The following is a 17,541-nucleotide window of genomic DNA, read 5'->3' on the forward strand; positions in this document are numbered from 1 at the left end:
GGGAGCGGCGGCAGCGGCAGCGGCCCCGCCGCTCCCCCCAGCCCCGGTGGGCGCGCGGAGATGGCGAAGGAGCAGAGTGAACCTTCATTTATTCCTTAAATAAACCGGGAGCGGTCGGGAACAGCACACGGGGAGCAGCGGAGGAGGCGGGACCCCCGCAGGAGCCCCGGCCGCAGCGGGACCGGGAGGGCACCGGCCCCCACAGCTGAAGGCACAAAGCCCCTCGCCAGCCCCGGAGCTGCGGGGACAAACCGGGAGCATCCGAGAGGAGATGGAGTGAAGCAGAATGCAGGAGACCTGTCCTGGGGACCCCCAGGGACACCAGGGCAGGGGACAGAGGGCAGGTAAGGGGGGCGCCGGGCTGGCTCAGCCCCCGAGGAGTGTGAAGGGTGCTGGGGGCAGCGAGGGGTCACAGTCCTCGAAGCGGGTGGGGAGGGGGACTGGAGGAGCTGTTCAGCCCTCCCTGGAGGCAAGGGGGTGCCATGTAAACACCAGGGCTCCTCCTCGGCACCCAGCCCGGCTTTGGGTTCCACGTGGGCTAAAGGCAGGATCCCCACAAGCAGCAGCTGCCTGAGCTCTGCCCGTCCCTGCCCTGCTCTCCTCATCCCTGGGCCTGAAGAGAGGGAGAGGATGGGGAAAGGGACAGGACAAAAGGACAAGACACCCTGGGGAAAGCACCAGCCCCATCCTCATCCCACTGGAGCAAGCCCCAGGAGGAAGAGGGCGATGACGTTCTTGGCAGAGCATGGGGGTCCCTGGGCACGCGGGGGGCAGGGGACCCTCCACACCCTGGGGCACGCAAGCGTCATCACCAGGTGGGGAAACAGGAGAGCACAAGGAAGGCAAGTTCCAGTCCCTGGAAGCAGCATTCCAGCCATCTGGAGGAGGCTCCTGCCCTCAGCAGCTGGTGCTGGAAGGGCGGGCGATGGCTCAGGGCTCGTCCTCAGCGCTCCCCACCCTGCTCCCCCCAGTCTGCTGAGGGGAGGGGACCAGCACAAACCAGAACAGCCTCTGTCCGTGAGGAAAGGGGGTTAAGAGCAGCAGACGATTCAGGCACCAGCGCTTCCAAGCTGGGATGAGGCAGCCTCTGACAGCTGACGCGGACGCACGGGGATCCAGTGAGAGCGCGACTCGGGTTTCCTCTTCCTCGGGAAGAGCTCCCGTGCGCCAGGGAAGGGGCAGGGCCGGGCACCCGCGGGGCTACGGGGCGCGGAAGGCGTTGGTGGCCGCGCCCGCGGCGGCGTTGGCCGCGGCCGTGCGCACGGCCTGGTTGGAGAAGACCCCGGCTGCAAACTCCTCCTGGGCCTTCTGGAAGCTGGCACCCGTGCGGCGGTACAGGGAGTGGATCTGGAGGGCAGGAGCAGCCTGGGGGTCAGGGCCCTGGCAAACAGAGTTGTGAGGGCCCAAAGCTCCCCAGCAAAGGGACAGGTTGTGATGCGAACCCACCTTTTTCAGCATGATGATCCCCAGCACGGCCACCGCCGTGAAGGACAAGGACACCAGGATCATCATCACAGCCACGGCCGTGTTAGTCCGCAGGGCTATCAGGCTCAGGATCCAGCCGCTGCAAAACAAGAGGCTGTTGTTGGCCCCGGGTTCCCTCTTCCCCGCCCGCCTCTCGCCTTGCCAGGGTCAGCACACGGCGCACCTGAATCCCCAGTTTGGGATGCCGATGGCCTGCAGCACGTACATCACGTTCTGGGCAAAGAAGACGAAGAAGAAGACAAAGAAGTTGAAGGAACTGTCGCTCCTGGCAGGAAGAAACGGGCACGGTTAGGCCACAGGAGGAAGCTCTCAAACTTTCCTTGAAGCAGGAGGACGGGGAGCTCGGGGTGGAACAAAGAGGAGCCCGAGCAGGTGCACAGGGTTCAGGGACACACCTGAAAGCTTTGTACATGGGCCGATACCAGCAGACGAAGGAGCAGGGCGTGTAGAGCAGAGCCCAGAGGATGGAGAGGCCAAACCCAGACCCGGAGCTGGGGTCCACGCAGAACCAGGCCAGCGAGGACAGGAAGTTCAGGAAGAGAGTGATGGTGCTGGCTGAGGGAGAGGACAGCTCTCAGGAGCCAATCCCACCTTTACCACCACCTGCTCATCCCAATTCCCCCAGAGCAGCAGCACAGGACGTTCATCCTTCCACCTGCCCCAGGCTCGCCTGCAGCCTCACCCATCCAGAGGTAGTACATGGTTGTCACTGTCTTCTGGAAGTCGGCCGGGATCTCCACGGGGATGTCCTGGTAGAAGCAGGGCTTCACCGGGCAGAAGGACGGCAGCGGGGGCCAGTTGTTGAGCCTCGCTGCGGACGGGAAGGGGTGAGGAGGAGCGAGGAGGGGTCCAAGCGGGTTCCCCTCCCTGCCCAGCCCCGCAGCCACTCACTCTGGGAACCGCCGAGGGCCGCGTTCTGCAGCTCCCGCTCCCGCCGGTCCAGCTCCTCCGCTTTCCGGTTCAGCTCCTCCTGCCGCTTCAGCAGCTCCGCCGTGGCGGCGGCGGCCGAGGCCTGCGGAGAGGGGGGACACAAACCCTGGGCTCCCGCCGGCGCCCGAGCCCCCCCGGCCCGCCGGCGCCTCCGCCCGTACCTGCGAACCGTAGGAGCCATAGTTGCGGGGCTCGGTGGGACTCGCCTTCCGCGGGGGCTGCGCGGCCGCCGGTACCGGGGGCGGCGGCGCTACCGAAGGGGTCTGGAACGGCGGCGGTGGCTGCAGGGGAAGAGGAGAGAGGTGAGACCGCGCCGGCAGCGGGGAGCGCTCCGCTTCCCCCGGGAAGGAGATCCGGTGCACGGGCAGGCCGCGGCGTCCGGGCAGGCCGCGGCGCTCACCGCGTCGCTCTCGAAGGGGTTGTAGCCGTCCAGCACGGCGGCGGGCCGGGGCTGCAGCGCGGCGGGGTCCTGGAAGGGGTTGTCCGGGAGCGCGGCGGGGCCGCCGCGCTGGGCCATGGCCGGACCGGGCCGGGAGCGCGCGGGACCCGCGGCACCGGCGCCAGGCCCCGCCCCTCCGCGCCGCCGATTGGCCCCGCGCCGCCGTGACGTCATCGCGGAGCCCCGCCCCGCCCCGCCGCAGGGGGCGGCTGCGCACGCGCCGGGCGGGGCGCGCGCGTGACGCGGCCACGTGTCCCGGGTGGGGGGTCACGTGCGGCGCGCCCATCTCACCCCACCCCCCTCGCTTTCCTTTGGGGTCCCCCCGGTGTCCCGGTATCCATCGCCCGTGGCCTCCCGGTGTCCCGGTATCCATCGCCCGTCACCCCCCGGTGTCCCGGTATCCATCGCCCGTGGCCTCCCGGTGTCCCGGTATCCATCGCCCGTCACCCCCCGGTGTCCCGGTATCCATCGCCCGTCGCCTCCCGGTGTCCCAGTATCTATAGCCCATCACACCCCAGTGTCCCGGTATCCATCGCCCGTCACCGCCCGGTGTCCCGGTATCCATCGCCCGTCACCGCCCGGTGTCCCGGTATCCATCGCCCATCGCCTCCTGGTGTGCCGGTATCCACCTCCCGTCACCCCCCAGTGTCCCGCTATCCATTGCCTGTCACCTCCCGGTGTCCCAGTATCCATCGCCTGTCACCTCCCGGTATCCTGCTATCCACCTCCCGTCACTCCCGTGTCCCGCTATCCATTGCCTGTCACCGCCCGGTGTCCCGGTATCCATCGCCCATCACCTCCTGGTGTCCCGGTATCCACCTCCCGTCACTCCCGTGTCCCGCTATCCATTGCCTGTCACCTCCCGGTGTCCCGGTATCCATCGCCCGTCACCCCCCGGTGTCCCAGTATCTATAGCCCATCACACCCCAGTGTCCCGCTATCCATTGCCTGTCACCTCCCGGTGTCCCGGTGTCCATCGCCCATCGCCTCCTGGTGTCCCGGTATCCACCTCCCGTCACTCCCCAGTGTCCCGCTATCCATCGCCCCCGGCTCCACGGTCAGCAGCATGAATTTGTGATTTTCTTGAATTCTAAGAAACGACACAGTCGATTTAACCGGGGCAGTGGGACAGGAGCTGCCCCTGCTGCCTCAGGAGGAAGGTGAGCCCATGGAGATCACTGTGTCAGTGTCACCCTTCCCCACGCTCCCTCCAGGTGAAACCAGACTTCTCCTCTCCCCTCGGCATGGTGACAGCCTGGCACAGCCTGCTGGTGCCACAGCAGAGGGTTAGGAAGTCTGTCACCCACACCCCAGTGAGACTCTCCCCGCTGCCATCAGCTGTGACACGGCCCCAGCAACGCCCAGGGAACAGCTCAAACCAAGGCCCAGCCTCCCTGCAGAGCTGGGAAAAGTCAAAAAGCCACAGCCAGGCCTGGGGTGGGTGTAGGACAGCTGGATGTGGGCTCCTGACAACCCCTTTTCCAACAGCCACCCCCCCCCCAGCTGAGGCTGAGAGGTTCCTTCAGGTGAGAGAGCAGCTCTCCGAGGGCCCCACTGTCCTTTCTGTGCCTCCCACCCCAAAAATGGACCCAGGCCATGAAGAAAGGGCCAGTCCCTGATCTTCTGTCCCACACAACAACATCTGCTCAGGTCCAGCTGCAGCCCTGATGGCCAAGAGCAGCTCCTGCTCAGTGTAGGAATGGTGCAGCTGGATCACAAAGTTCCTTTAATCTCTCCTTTTCCCCACAGAGCACAGCAGAACAACCCCAGGCTCAGCTGCTGCCGGGCCGAACCCAGACCAGGTGCTTTATTCACTTCATATTTATTTTTCACAAAGACTGTACAAAATTCTTATAAAACTCTGGTGTGGGGATGGGCTATGACATTGATCCAAAAAATAATTCCCATGCAGTCCCACCAGTTCCATAACTTACAAGGAAACAGATAAGCTACAGAGAGCTGCGAGTCCTGGAGTATTTACACCGAGGAGGGCAGGAACAGGAGACAAAGCAACACAGGACAAGAGGTATTTACAGCACGGACACACAGGCCCCCCTCACCTCACGAGAACGGCAGCAGCGACAGCAGGTCAGGCCCGTGGTGCTCCTAGGCTGACAGAGAATCTGGGCTATTTACAGTATCTCACATATTAACAGCTTTACAAACTTATCCAGGAAGTTCATCTCATGTATAAAAAAAAAAAAAAAACCCAAAAAAAAAGCACCAAGTGTCTGAATAGAAATCACACAGGCCTCCACGGGGGCTAGAATCCGAGGGCTGGCTGGCACCTGTGGCGTCACCGGCTGATGTCCCGGCTCGAGTCCCACATTTTTGTGCTGGGCTCCATGCCTAGCATGTCAAAGAAGGGGTGCTTGAGGGCCTCGGCCAGGGTGACACGCTTGGAGGGCTCGTACTCCAGCATGCTCTCGATGAGGTCGAACAGGCGGTGGTGGTCCTCGGCCTCCGAGGTCAGGTATCGCTGCCAGGTGGAGGGGGAAGGTGAGGTTCAAGGAGGCTACACCCCGTTCTGGGATGTTCCCCGGGCTCAGGGATGTTTGTTCACACCATCACTCAGCCTGCAGCTGAGCTCTGCACTCCTCTAGCTAAACGGACAGATTTTCACGCACCCTCCCTTCCCCGGGCACATCCTTAACTTTTCATGCCCTCCTTGTCCTCCACATTAAACTCAGGCTGCTGCAGCTTCCTATTGCTGGGACAGCCAAGGATCCCTTCAACCACTCTTCTGCTGGCCCAGAGAGGGAGAATCTAGGGAGGGGCCAAGCTGCCTTACCCGCAGTGGTTTGCAGTTCTCCCTAACATAGCGTCCAGCTGAGGTGTTCTCGTCCCAGTCCAGGCGGCCGTGGTAGAAATATTTCTGTTTCCTGTCAGAGTTAAGAGGTGGCAGCAGGTTACACCTGAGCACGACACACCCTGCAGCAGCAGCAGCAGGGTGCCAGCCCCAGTGGGGCACAGCTGGCTGGGCAGGCAGCTCCAAAGTGGGGTCTGCCCATGGAGCAGGAGGACTGGCAAACCTGCAGTGCCCAGCTGGCCTTGCTCACCTTGTCTTCCGGACCATCCGAGAAGGAATTGGCCCCAGGATCCTCTCCATCATGGCCAGGTGCTCCCGGTTGTCATGTGTCTGGCAGGGAGAAATGTAAAGGGAAGGCATGGAACAGATTCCAGCGGTTCTGCCTCCAGCCCTGGGTATTCCCCCACCCAGAACCCCCTTCCTGGCCAACACCTTGGGTGTCTCCACAAGACTGCAGTGATGGAGGGACCCCCATCAGTCTCAGGGAAGCAGCCAGCATCCTCTCACAGCTGGGAAATACCCACACAACACAGTTCTCACCTGGAAAAGGGTGAAACCCACATAATACTCAAAGATGATGCAGCCAATACTCCACACATCACAGGGCTGGCTCCAGCCAAGCTCTGAAAAACAATGTCATTTAAATAAATGATCCAGTTACAACCCAAGAGTCCAAATCCCTCTCTCTTTTAGAAATAAATAACTGATAAAAAAAATAAATAACATCCTATTCCAGCCAGGCTCCTGGTGCTCTGCTGGCAATATACCGCCCAGCTGATGATGGATCAAGGAATCAGCAAGGTTGGAAAAGACCTTCAAGATCACCAACTCCAACCTGTGACCAATCCCCACCTTGTCACCCAGTCCAGGACACTGAGTGCCACATCGAGCCATTCCTTGGACACCTCCAGGAATGGGGACTCCAAACCTCCCTGGGCAGCCCCTTCCAATGCCTGACCACCCTTTCCAGGAAGAAATTCCTCCTGATGTCCAACCCTGGCACAACTTGAGGCCATTTCTTCCTGTCCTGTCCCTTGCTCCCTGGGAGCAGAGCCCAATCCCCCATGAGGAAATTGTGGAGAGTGAGATGGTCCCCTCTGAACCTCCTTTTCTCCAGGTGAAACAAACCCAGAATAATGACAGGGCTGTAACCATGACCTTTCTCAGGAAACAGATTTAACAGCACTGCGGAGCTGTTCAATCAAGCACTTCCCATCTCCCAGGGCAAACCCACAAAACTCCTGAATGATGTGGAAGCCAAGCCCAACACTCCCCAGCCCAGCGGGCAGCACTCGGTGCCCTCAAGGGGCACACCTGCCCTGGCAGAGACCCAGTGGCACCTTACCCAGGATGACTTCAGGGGCCCGGTAGTGCCTGGTGGAGACGATGGTGCTGTGATGCTCGTGGTCAAAGGTGGCACTGCCAAAATCCACCACCCTGATGGCCGTGCTCTTCACGCTCCTCTCATCCCGCTTCTGCAAGGGGCACAATGGGATCCATCACCTGGGAGCTTACACAGCTGAGGGCACCACGGGAGGGGAAGGTTTTGGCAGCCCCAGACGAGCTCCCACCACCAGCCAGCTACACCTGGGGTCACCGTGGCTAACTCAGCACTGCCTGGCAGATCATGCACAGCCCTGAAGGACTGCATGGAGCCCACAACCCCTGGGGCTGTGTCTCTCCTCTGGCAAGGTCAGGGACACCAAGAAGAGAGCCAAGTCGAGGCAGTGTGTTACCTTTTCCAGGTTGTAGGAGAGCTCGTAGTCAGAGTTCACGAAGAGGATGTTCTCTGGCTTGAGGTCAGTGTGGGTGAGTTTATTGTCATGCAGAACTGAGGGAGCAAACAGAGTCTGGGTGAGGGGAGAGAAGCAGAACAAGGCTGCACCACCCCCTAAAAAAGCCATCACTGGTTCAGTTTGCTCATACTGGCACCAGTTTAACCCACATTTCAACCTGTTGTGAACAGCCAGGCAAAGCCCAGGCCACAATGCTTCAGCAGAAGCACAAAGATTTATTGTATTGATCACCAGAAGGTGAAGGGGGGTGGATGCTGGAGTGCTCTGAGCTACTGCCAGCCCACAAGCATCAGAAAATGAAGAGCACTCATTCCCAGAGGGGCGGGAAGGCTCAGGCTCAGAACCACAGCAAAAACTTGTTGCTCTGGGCCACCAGTTGCAGAAGTGCAACCTACTCAGCTCCCCGGGTCAGCCCAAAGCAGGGGAGAGCAGCAGGGAACACTTACACTTCACAGCCTGGCACACCTGGAAGGCCATGTGCCGTACTTGGTGGATGGGGTAAGGCAGGTAGTTGTTATCCTTCAGGAAATCAAAGGTGCTGAGCCCCAGCAGCTCGAAGGAGATGCACATGTGGCCGTGGTAGTCAAACCAGTCAAACATCCTGACACAGAGACTGACAGAAACATTCCAGTTGGGAACAGCTCTGCAGGCACTGCTCAGCTGTGTCACCCCTGCGTCAGGCTCCTCCTTTCCCTGCTCAGTCTGCGTCTCACAGCAAGCCAAGATGCTTCCAAAACTATCCAGGACCACATTCAACCACACAACACCAAGCACCTCTTCCACCCCAGCCCTGAAACCGGCCCGTCCTGCTGAACAGCAAGGGCACACTCACTTTGTGTTCTCAGGATCCTTCTCGTTGATTTTCTCCAGCACGTTGATTTCCAGTCGAGCAGCCTCTTTGTATTTCTCTACGTTTTTGATGATTTTCAGAGCAACACGTGCACCACCCCTGTGGGAGAAACAGGAAGAAAGCACAAGGTGAGCCCTGAGCAGGTAACAGGGGCTGTGCCCTGTGAAAGGGACCTTCTGACCAGCCTCCCTTGCTCAAGCAGCTCATCATTAAGGGGTGTCCACCAAAGGTTTCCCTTTCCCTCCCTACAGAACAGCCCTGAAGCTTTCCCCAGCACATGGGCAACACAAGCAGGGTGAGAGCCTGGAGCAGCAGAGGATATTGGAAACCAGGAGACCGATTTTCACCCCCAGGCTCCCACGTTATGCCCAAAAGGCTCCGTTGCCAGCTGCGGTCTCTCCTTTCCCCCACATACCTCCGGTGATCCATGCACTGCACCACTCTGCCGAACGTGCCTTCCCCCAGGGTGCTGATAATCTCATCTGGGAGGGAGAGAAGGAGAGGGAAGGAGCTGAGAGAGGGAGCAGGACCTGGCTGCAGCGATACACAGGGCAGAGGAGAATGCATTGCAACACCTAACCTGCACACAGCTGGAGAGACCGGAGCAGCGGAAGGCTGACACCGGCTGCACAAGGCAGCTGCCCTAATTCCCTGGCACTTCAGTAACAATACACAATATAAACGTAGCTTTAACAAAAGGGGAAGGAAAAGGAGAGGGTTTTTCTCTTTAATAAACAATGAAAATAAAATGAAACAGAAAGATAAGACAGATCTGCGACTGCGATGGGAGCTTAACTAGAGAGCTAAATTATGTTACGATTTGGCTGTACATCTTTCTTGTAGCCAGTCGCCGACGCGATAGATCAGATGCCCCTCGTCGTCGTCCTCCACACTCTTGGCCCTTCTGCTGCTCTGTCGACTCCGCTGCTGGCCCAGGCAGACAGGGAATTCATCATTCACCAATCAGATTTTCAAACCAGCGCAGCAGCCAGCGTCACGCATTGGTTGGTTTGGAAATTCACATGGTTGTTTGAGGAGGGGTTGCAGGAGGAGATTCCCAGCCAATTCATACGGCACAGAGGAATATATAACGATAGGGATATTGCAAGGGAACATGTCAAGATACAACACACTAGCTCAGAAAAGAAAAAAACAGTTTGCTTTTCGTTGTAGCAAAAAAAAAATAAAAAAAAAAGGAAAAAAAAAAGAAAAAGGAAAAAACAAAAGAAAAAAGAAAAAAAAAGAACCTACAAACAGCCCCAACCCGAACCAGAGTGACAGCAGAGCTGTCAGAGTGAGGGAGCTGAGGGGCGTGGAAAGGGCTGGCTGCTCTCGCTCCCACGGGGGCTCAGAGAGGAACAGCACTGGCCTTCGGGTCCTGGGGACTGCCTGAGCACGCCGAGGGCCAGAGGCCACGGGGAAGGGCTCCCCGGCCCCACGGCCGCCGCAGAGCACGGGCAGCAGGAGGCAGGTGCTGGGAGGTCCTGCACAAGCCCAGGCTGCCCCCACAGGCACCCCTATCCCACTCCAATAACCGCCCACACAGCTTCCCCCAGCCCCGACACTCAGGGAAAGATGAATTCTGAGATTTCAGAAAAGCAGCTCTAGATACAATGATCCATCCAAAACGGAAAGTTCGCAGTGACTGCCTGGGGAAAGATGGACAGTTCTTCCTAGACCCTCCCCCAAAGAAGCTGATCCTGGAAGGACTAACTTCCAGAAGAGAAGCAGAACCCAACAGGGAACAGGGACAGCCTGGGATGAGGCAGATAAAAGAGGTTTATGCCGGAGAAGAGAAAATTCCTGCCTTCGGTTCCTCAGCTAAGTATCCCCATACCTGGGCGCAACCAGACAGCAGATTTGGGACCCAAATCCAGCCCCCAATCCCCTCCCTGGACACAGAGCCAGAACAGACCAGACAACACTGAGAGCTCCACACACAGAGCAGAGAATGTGTCTGGGGTCTAACAGAAGTGGAAGGTGAACAGCAGAACAGACAAGAAGAGAAAGCCAGGGATGCTTCCGGGAAGAGCCTGGGATGGTTCTGCCTCCACCTGAGCCGAGTGCTCCAAAAGCTCTGCTCCTCCGCAAAGCCCACATCAGCTGGGCCCACCCAGGAGGATCCTGCTCTGGAGCAGGTTCTCAACCCCCAGAGCCAGGGCCCGAAACAGGGACCACAGGGGCAGTCACCTGTCCCAGGCTCTGTGGGACTGGGAGCAGCTGAGCGCTGGCTGTCGGAGCCTTGCACAAATCCCGCCTGGCTGGGGCTCCTCACAGCGCTCCGCGAGCATCGCTGAACGCGAGGAGATGCAGCACCACCCTGGGGACCCGCCAGCCTCGCGGGGCACTCCTGTCCTCCCACCTCAGAGAGGGCCTGAGCCACCCGTGCCCGGCTGGCACCACGGCGCACGGGGACGTGGGCAGGAACGCTCTGCACCGAAACTCCTCTAACACACACGCACACACACGCTTCGAGCCGACTCGGAGGGAGCGTTATAAAGTGAGTTTTCTACTTACCCAGCTCAGCACCTGGGAGAGAAAGGTTACAGGGCAGGCGCGGCACGGCACGATACTCACCGATGAGGAGCGGCTAAAGGACCGGCTGCGGCGCCGCCTCCGCCTGTGCTTACGCCGGCTGCTTTTGCAGCTCCGGTAGCTGCCCTCGCGGTCCCGGGAGCGCCGGTACTCGTAGGAGTGGCGGTACTCGGGCTCGTAGTAGGCGTCGCCCCGCTCGCGGCTGTAGTCGTTGCGCCGGTAGCTGTCACAGTAACGGCGGTCGTAGGCCCGTCGGTCTGCGGAGTGGTCGTCGTAGCTGGGCAGGGGGAGGCGGAGGGGTGAGGTGTGAGAATCTCGGCCTTGTTTTGGGTTCCCATGCGGTGGTGAAATTTCTCCTCTAACCCGTGATTCTAAAGAAAAGCTCTGCAGTCTCTTGTTTGGTCTCAAGGCAGTTTATTGCTAGTTATCTAACAGATTATGTTCTCGGGCTGCAGCTGTTTGATCAGTGGCCTGGGCAGAGGCACACACACACCCTGACATCCTCTCTATCTGCTGTCTTCTTCTTTGTCTCTCCCCCCACCCAGGGCTGCTGCTATCTTTTATATGATATATTACGTATTACATGTTTATAGTTTTCTCCCAATACCTACTACTTACATTACAAAGTGCTTTTCTACTTTAATCTGTGAGTGCCAACATTACTAAGAACATGGAGGTAAGGAAGAAGAAAGAGGAAGGATAGGATCGGCCCACTTTCCTCTATCTTAGAACTTCCAACTCCCATATACAAAGTAAAAACCCCTTTATACATATACTAAAACCCTCCTATACAATACTAAAAAAATTTCCCCTCTATTTTATAACTACTTTTACTATACTATCTAACCTTTTATAACTACTTATTCTACCTCTAAAGTTAGTAATTCATTCCATAGCTCAAACTCAAAATCACAGCTGTTTTTCAGCTGCCTACCAAAATCTAAAATACTTTTAACTAAAGCCTAAAACCTCTAAAAATGTCTAAGAGACATTTTGAATTCCCACAGTGATGTGTTAACTCTTTGGGTGTTACGAGCTCGCAGAGAACCCAGCACACCCCAGAGAGTTCTGCTATCTAAAATTAACAGGATGGCTTCTGAGGTAGTGCTGGAAACAGAAAAAAGTTTAATAAAAGACAAAACGGCAAAGGTCTGACAGAGAAAAACCGAGCCGGGGGCAAGAGGTTCTTGTTCCTGCTAAAACACCCCACAAAATGGATTATTTCCTTTGTTCTCTTCTTTTTCTAGTGAATTACCTATGTGAGACCTCTAGGCTTCTGTCCAGTTGGGCAGCCCCAGGTCTGAAGTGAAGCCCCAGAGGTGTCTTTTTACCAAATTGAAGAGAGAAACTTCTGGGCTTTTTGCCTTTTTAAGCAGACAAATAATAATTTAGTCACTCCATCAACAGAGGTCACATTCCTACATCGGGGAATGTTGAGGGGTTGGAATGGACCTGAAGATCATCATTGCCTCTCACTAGACCAGACTGCTTTGTCCAGTCTGGCCTTGAACGTTGACAGGGTTGGGGCATCCACATCCAACCTGTGTGCAGGGGTCTCACCACCCTCACAGGGAAGATCTGCCCAAGCCTAGCCTAAATTCCCTCTCTTTCAATTTGTACCCATTACTCCTTGTCCTATCACTACAGCTCCTCATGGAGGGTCCCTCTCCAGCTTCCTTGTAGGTCCCCTTTAAAACTGGAAGGTGCAAAATCTTCTTTTCTCCAGGCTGGAAAACTCTCCCAGCCCAAATTCTCTCAAAACTTTCTCTTCTCCAGGTTGGAAAATGCTCCCAGCCCAAATTCTCTCCCAACCTTCTCTTCTCCAGGCTGGAAAACTCTCCCAGCCCAAATTCTCTCATAGTTTTCTCTTCTCCAGGCTGGAAAACTCTCCCAGCCCAAATTCTCTTACAACCTTCTCTTCTCCAGGTTGGAAAGCGCTCCTAGCCTAAATTCTCTCACAACCTTCCTCCATGAGGAAGGTGTTCCAATCCTCTGAACAACTTCCCAGCCTCCTCTGGACTGTTCCAACAGTTCCATGTCCTTGCTATGTTGGGAACACCAAAACTTTTGCTGTGCTTTGAGGGGTGGGAGCCCAAGGCAAAAAGCCAAGAACTGCCAATCCTTTGCATAACAAGGGGGACAGGGACCTGTGTCCCAACCAGGTGAGGGACACTGAGGGACACTCTGAGCTGAGGACCCCAAATCTTCCTGTCCTGAAACTGTGAAGGGATAAAAGCTCAGCAGGTCCCTCCTTGAAGGCACCAGCTAGAGCTGTGAACTTTGTTATTGCACCAAGATGAAACATCTTTAACGACTGAGATGTCTGAGACTCTGCTGTGAGAAACCAGGGCTGAACCAGTAAGAAAACTGGTCTGACTGGGACCGTGGGGTGTGTAGGGAGTCAAACAGAGCAACCATTGGGTCACTGAAGCCACCTCTGTGGGCTCAGTCCCAGCTCAGGTGGTGGAGTGGCACTGCCAGAGGGGCTCCTGGGTGGAAGGACAGGGAAGTTTCCCTGAGAAGGGAGTGAGGGGCTTTGGTGACAAGCACTGCCCAGGCTGTGACAGCTCAGAGCAGGCCCAGGTCACATGGAAGCTGAGTGAGTATGGATGACTAGGCCATGATTAAGGGACTGGAGCATCCCTCTTAATGAGCAGAGACTGTGGGAGATGGGCCTCGTTAGTCTGGAGAAGACTGAGAGGAAATCTCATTATTGTACATCAGTATCTCCAAGGCAGGTGCCAGGATGGTGCCAGACACCTTTCAGTGGTGCCCAGCGACAGGATGGGGAGCAAAACCATAAATTAAAACACACCAACACTACCTCAACACAAGGAAGAAGTTCTTCCCATGGAGGGTGGCAGAGCACTGGAGCAGCTGCCCAGGGCGAGCCTGGTACCTCCTTCTCTGGAGACATCCCACATCAATATTGCCAAGGCAGGTGCCAGGATGGTGCCAGACACCTTTCAGTGGTGCCCAGCGACAGGATGGGGAGCAAAACCATAAATTAAAACACACCTCAACACAAGGAAATTCTTCCCGTGGAGGGTGGCAGAGCACTGGAGCAGCTGCCCAGGGAGAGCCTGGGGTCTCCTTCTCTGGAGACATCCCACATCAGTATCCCCAAGGCAGGTGCCAGGATGGTGCCAGACAATTTTCAGTGGTGCCCAGCAACAGGATGGGGAGCAAAACCATAAATTAAAACACACCAACACTACCTCAACACAAGGAAGAAGCTCTTCCCGTGGAGGGTGGCAGAGCACTGGAGCAGCTGCCCAGGGCGAGCCTGGCACCTCCTTCTCTGGAGACATCCCACATCAGTATCCCCAAGGCAGGTGCCAGGATGGTGCCAAACACCTTTCTGTGGTGTCCAGTGACAAAATGGGGAGCAAAACCATAAATTAAAACACACCAGCACTACCTCAACATAAGGAAATTCTTCTCGTGGAGGGGGACAGAGCACCAGAACAGGCAGCCAGGCCAAGCATGGGGTCTCCCTCTCTGGAGACATCCCAAAGCCACCCGGACGTGTCCCCCTGCCCCCGTCGCTCACCTCCGGGATCGGACGTGGTAGCTGTCCTCCCGCCGGTGCCGCCGGTCCCGCTCGCTGCTGCTGGAGCGGGAGCGCGTCCGCCGCCGCTTGTGCTTGCGGCTCCGGTAGCGCTCGTGGTAACTGCCGCGGCTGCTGCGCTCCGACGAGCGGTACCTCCGGGAGTGCGGCATCTGCGGGGACAGCGGGGACCGTCAGGGACCCGCGGGGACAGCGGGGACACTGCGGGGACAGCGGGGACACCGCGGGGACAGCGGGGACCGTCAGGGACCCGTGGGGACACTGCGGGGACACCATGGGGACAGCGGGGACACCGTGGAGACAGCGGGGACCGTCAGGGACCCGCGGGGACAGCGGGGACACCGCGGGGACAGCAGGGACCGTCAGAGACCCGCGGGGACAGCGGGGACACCATGGGGACACCATGGGGACAGCAGGGACAGTCAGGCACCCACGGGGACAGCGGGGACACTGCAGGGACAGTCAGGGACCTGCGGGGACAGCAGGGACACCATGGGGACACTGTGAGGCACCCATGGGGACAGCAGGGACCCCGTGGGGACAGCAGAGACTGTGAGGCAGCTGTGGGGACGCAGGGACCCTGTGAGGCACCCATGGGGACAGCAGGAACTTGTGGGGACAGCAGGGACCCTGTGAGGCACCCATGGGGACAGCAGGAACTTGTGGGGACAGCAGGGACCCTGTGAGGACAGCAGGGACCCTGCAAGGCACCCGTGGGGACAGCAGGGACCCCGTGGGGACAGCAGGGACAGTGAGACACCTGTGGGGATAGCAAAGACCCCACAGGGACAGCAGGGACCCTGTGAGGACAGCAGGGACCCTGTGAGACACCTGTGGGGACAGTAGAGGCCCCGTGAGACACTTGTGAGGACACCAGGGACCCTGTGAGGACAGCAGGGACCCTGTGAGGCACCCGTGGGGACAGCAGGAACTTGTGAGGACAGCAGGGACAGCGAGACACCCATGGGGTCACCCAGGCAGCATTAGCAGCTGCATGGGACAGGAACCCAACGTGTGTGAGTGTGCCAGGGGATGTGAGAGAGAGGAGAGCAACCTGAGGGACCCCAGAGCCCCACAGGACAAGGTGAGACCCCCCACTTGCCCCGTGGTTCTCCTTCCCAGGTTGAGACCCCTCCTTCACGCCCATCTCCACTGCCCACAGCTCCAGGAACAGCTTTTGCACCTTCTCTCTTTAAGCTGCCCAGGAAGGAGGGGAGCAGCACCAAGGAAGGTGAGGGAAGGGGAAATGAAGCCCTGGGTATCACCAGAGTCCCTGGGCAAGGTGAGAAATGGATTTTATAGAAAATTCTCAAAGCCTGACAGAAGTTTCAAAAGGTGGCCATGCAAATAAGACCAGAATCTTTGGAGAACTAGAACTATGAAAGATGCATTGTGGTAAGACCCACGATGGGTAATTTTAAACTATTTACTTTAAGGTATGATGTGGCTAAAACTGATAAGCCAAAAAAATGATTATAATGTACTGTAATTAAAAAAATAATTAGAATCTGATTGTGATGGCGTGGATTATAACATCTGTATTGTCTCAGCCTTCACAAAGGACAGAGAATAGAATAAAAGTTTAAAAAAAAAACTCTCAGTTGCCTCATCTCTGGGTCAGAAAAAGGCATAATGTAGCAATGGATGCCCAGAGAGCAGCTCCTCTCAGGTTTACTGCCAAGTGACTCTGACAAGGGTGGGGAAGGGGCTAGGGGAGCCCACCAGGAGCAGCTGGGGGCATTTGTTCTGTTCAGCTGGGACTCAGGAGAGATCTCAGGGGGCTTCCTCAGGAGAGACAGCCCCAATCTCTGCTCTGTGGGACAGTGACAGCACCCCAGGGAACGGCTGGAGCTGTGTCAGGGGGGGTTTAGGTTGGATTTCAGGACAAGGTTTTTCCCCCAGAGGTTGCTGGGCACTGCCCAGGCTCCCCAGGGAATGATCCCAGCCCCAGGAGGGTTTGGACAACGCTCCCAGGGATGCACAGGGTGGGGTTGTTGTCCCTGGGGAAGGACGTCAGGACTTGCTGATGCCTGTGGATCCCTTCCAACTCAGACTGGTGACACAATTCCCTCTGTCCACCCAGGAGCAAACCTTCCCTTCCCAAAGGACATCACCAGAGCCCCGCAGACCCTCAGCTCTGCCCACCTGGGGGAAAACGAGAGGCTGGAGCCGAGGGGCCAGCGAGGTGGGGTGGCACAGCGGGCACAACCCCTCGCAGCCTCTCCGACATTCCCCACGCGGATTTGGGAATGACAGAATTATTAACTGGGCGGGACCCCCAAAACTCACTCAGTGCCACTTTTCACTAGCCCAGTTTGCCCCAGTGCTCGCCCAAGCTGCCTTTGAACATCCCAGGGATGGGGCAGCCACGGCTTCTCTGGGCAATCCGTGCCACGGCCGCAAGAGAAGCCGGAATTTTCCCCCATCCAAAACGCCCCTGGCTGCGTCCCCGTCCCCGCCCTGCGCTGACATCACCGGCAGGGCTCGGACAGGCCGGACCGGCCCCGGGCTGACCGGGGGCACGGGCCCGGTACCGCCCGCACCGGGGGCTTTGCCCGGGCTGCCGCCGAGCCTGGCGGTGTCCAACCGCGGGGCGAAGGGAGCGGCGCTGGCGGCCCGCCAAGCCCCGAATCCGCGGAACGAGCAGCGGGGCTGGAACCGGTTTGGGGCCGGTGATGGCGGCCGCGCCGGGCGGGGCCGGAAGCACCGGGACACCGGGAGAGGGCGGGGCGGCCTCGGCGGGGAGGCCTCCACCCGGTTCCCCCGGGCCATCCGGCCGCGCCGCCCCCCCCGGGAACACCCAAGGCCGCCGATTCCCACCGGGAACCACCAAACCGGGAACGGCAAACCGGGAACCGCAAAGCGGGCCCGCCCCGCGCCGCCCTCACCGCCCGCGGCCTACCCACCCCGCCCCCGCCCCGCGCGGCCTCGCACCGTCCTGGCAGCCAGCCCGGTGCGCTTGTCCCACAGGAAATCCGTGATGGCGGCCGTGGGCCCCGGGGCCCCGCTCCAGCTCCCGCCGCCGCCGCCGATCCGGGTCCTGCCAGCCCGCGGGGCCGCGCGCGCACGTACGCGCTCGCTCACGCACGCACGCACGCACGCACGCAGGCGCGCGGAGCTGCGTCA

The 17,541-nt window shown here is 58.5% G+C and overlaps 2 protein-coding genes and 1 long non-coding RNA gene across 5 annotated transcripts; 1 reads left to right on the forward strand and 2 right to left on the reverse strand.

The window, feature by feature from the left end:
- Positions 1-72: 72 nt before the first annotated feature.
- Positions 73-2,997, reverse strand: SCAMP3 (secretory carrier membrane protein 3). The gene is made up of 8 exons (XM_021532171.3): positions 2,816-2,997; positions 2,577-2,696; positions 2,377-2,497; positions 2,168-2,296; positions 1,881-2,040; positions 1,649-1,750; positions 1,447-1,564; positions 73-1,347 (listed from the first exon to the last, which is right to left on the reverse strand). The coding sequence occupies exons 1-8, from the start codon at positions 2,930-2,932 to the stop codon at positions 1,201-1,203; spliced, it is 1,014 nt and encodes a 337-aa protein (XP_021387846.2). The 5' UTR covers positions 2,933-2,997; the 3' UTR covers positions 73-1,200.
- LOC146765367 (uncharacterized) lies at positions 2,962-6,331 on the forward strand. Of its 2 annotated transcripts, XR_014950054.1 has the most exons (3): positions 2,962-3,315; positions 3,950-4,014; positions 4,604-6,331. It is a non-coding gene; the product is annotated as an uncharacterized LOC146765367 (long non-coding RNA). The 2 variants fall into 2 exon arrangements; XR_014950053.1 differs by lacking the exon at positions 2,962-3,315 and having other exon boundaries at positions 3,874-4,014.
- On the reverse strand, positions 4,661-17,473 carry CLK2 (CDC like kinase 2). Of its 2 annotated transcripts, none has more exons than XM_021532170.4 (13): positions 17,350-17,473; positions 14,398-14,567; positions 10,887-11,121; positions 9,140-9,233; positions 8,725-8,791; positions 8,292-8,408; positions 7,906-8,072; positions 7,400-7,494; positions 7,009-7,138; positions 6,204-6,286; positions 5,914-5,993; positions 5,646-5,736; positions 4,661-5,333 (listed from the first exon to the last, which is right to left on the reverse strand). In XM_021532170.4, exons 2-13 carry the CDS (start codon positions 14,565-14,567, stop codon positions 5,151-5,153), a joined length of 1,512 nt encoding a protein of 503 aa, XP_021387845.1. In that variant the 5' UTR covers positions 17,350-17,473; the 3' UTR covers positions 4,661-5,150. The 2 variants fall into 2 exon arrangements, with proteins under 2 accessions (XP_021387845.1, XP_021387844.1); XM_021532169.3 differs by having other exon boundaries at positions 9,140-9,236.
- Between the last annotated feature and the right edge of the window lie 68 nt (positions 17,474-17,541).

The sequence above is a fragment of the Lonchura striata genome, chromosome 25, assembly GCF_050655825.1.
Source record: "Lonchura striata isolate lonStrDom1 chromosome 25, ASM5065582v1, whole genome shotgun sequence".
Classification (NCBI taxonomy): Eukaryota; Metazoa; Chordata; class Aves; order Passeriformes; family Estrildidae; genus Lonchura; species Lonchura striata.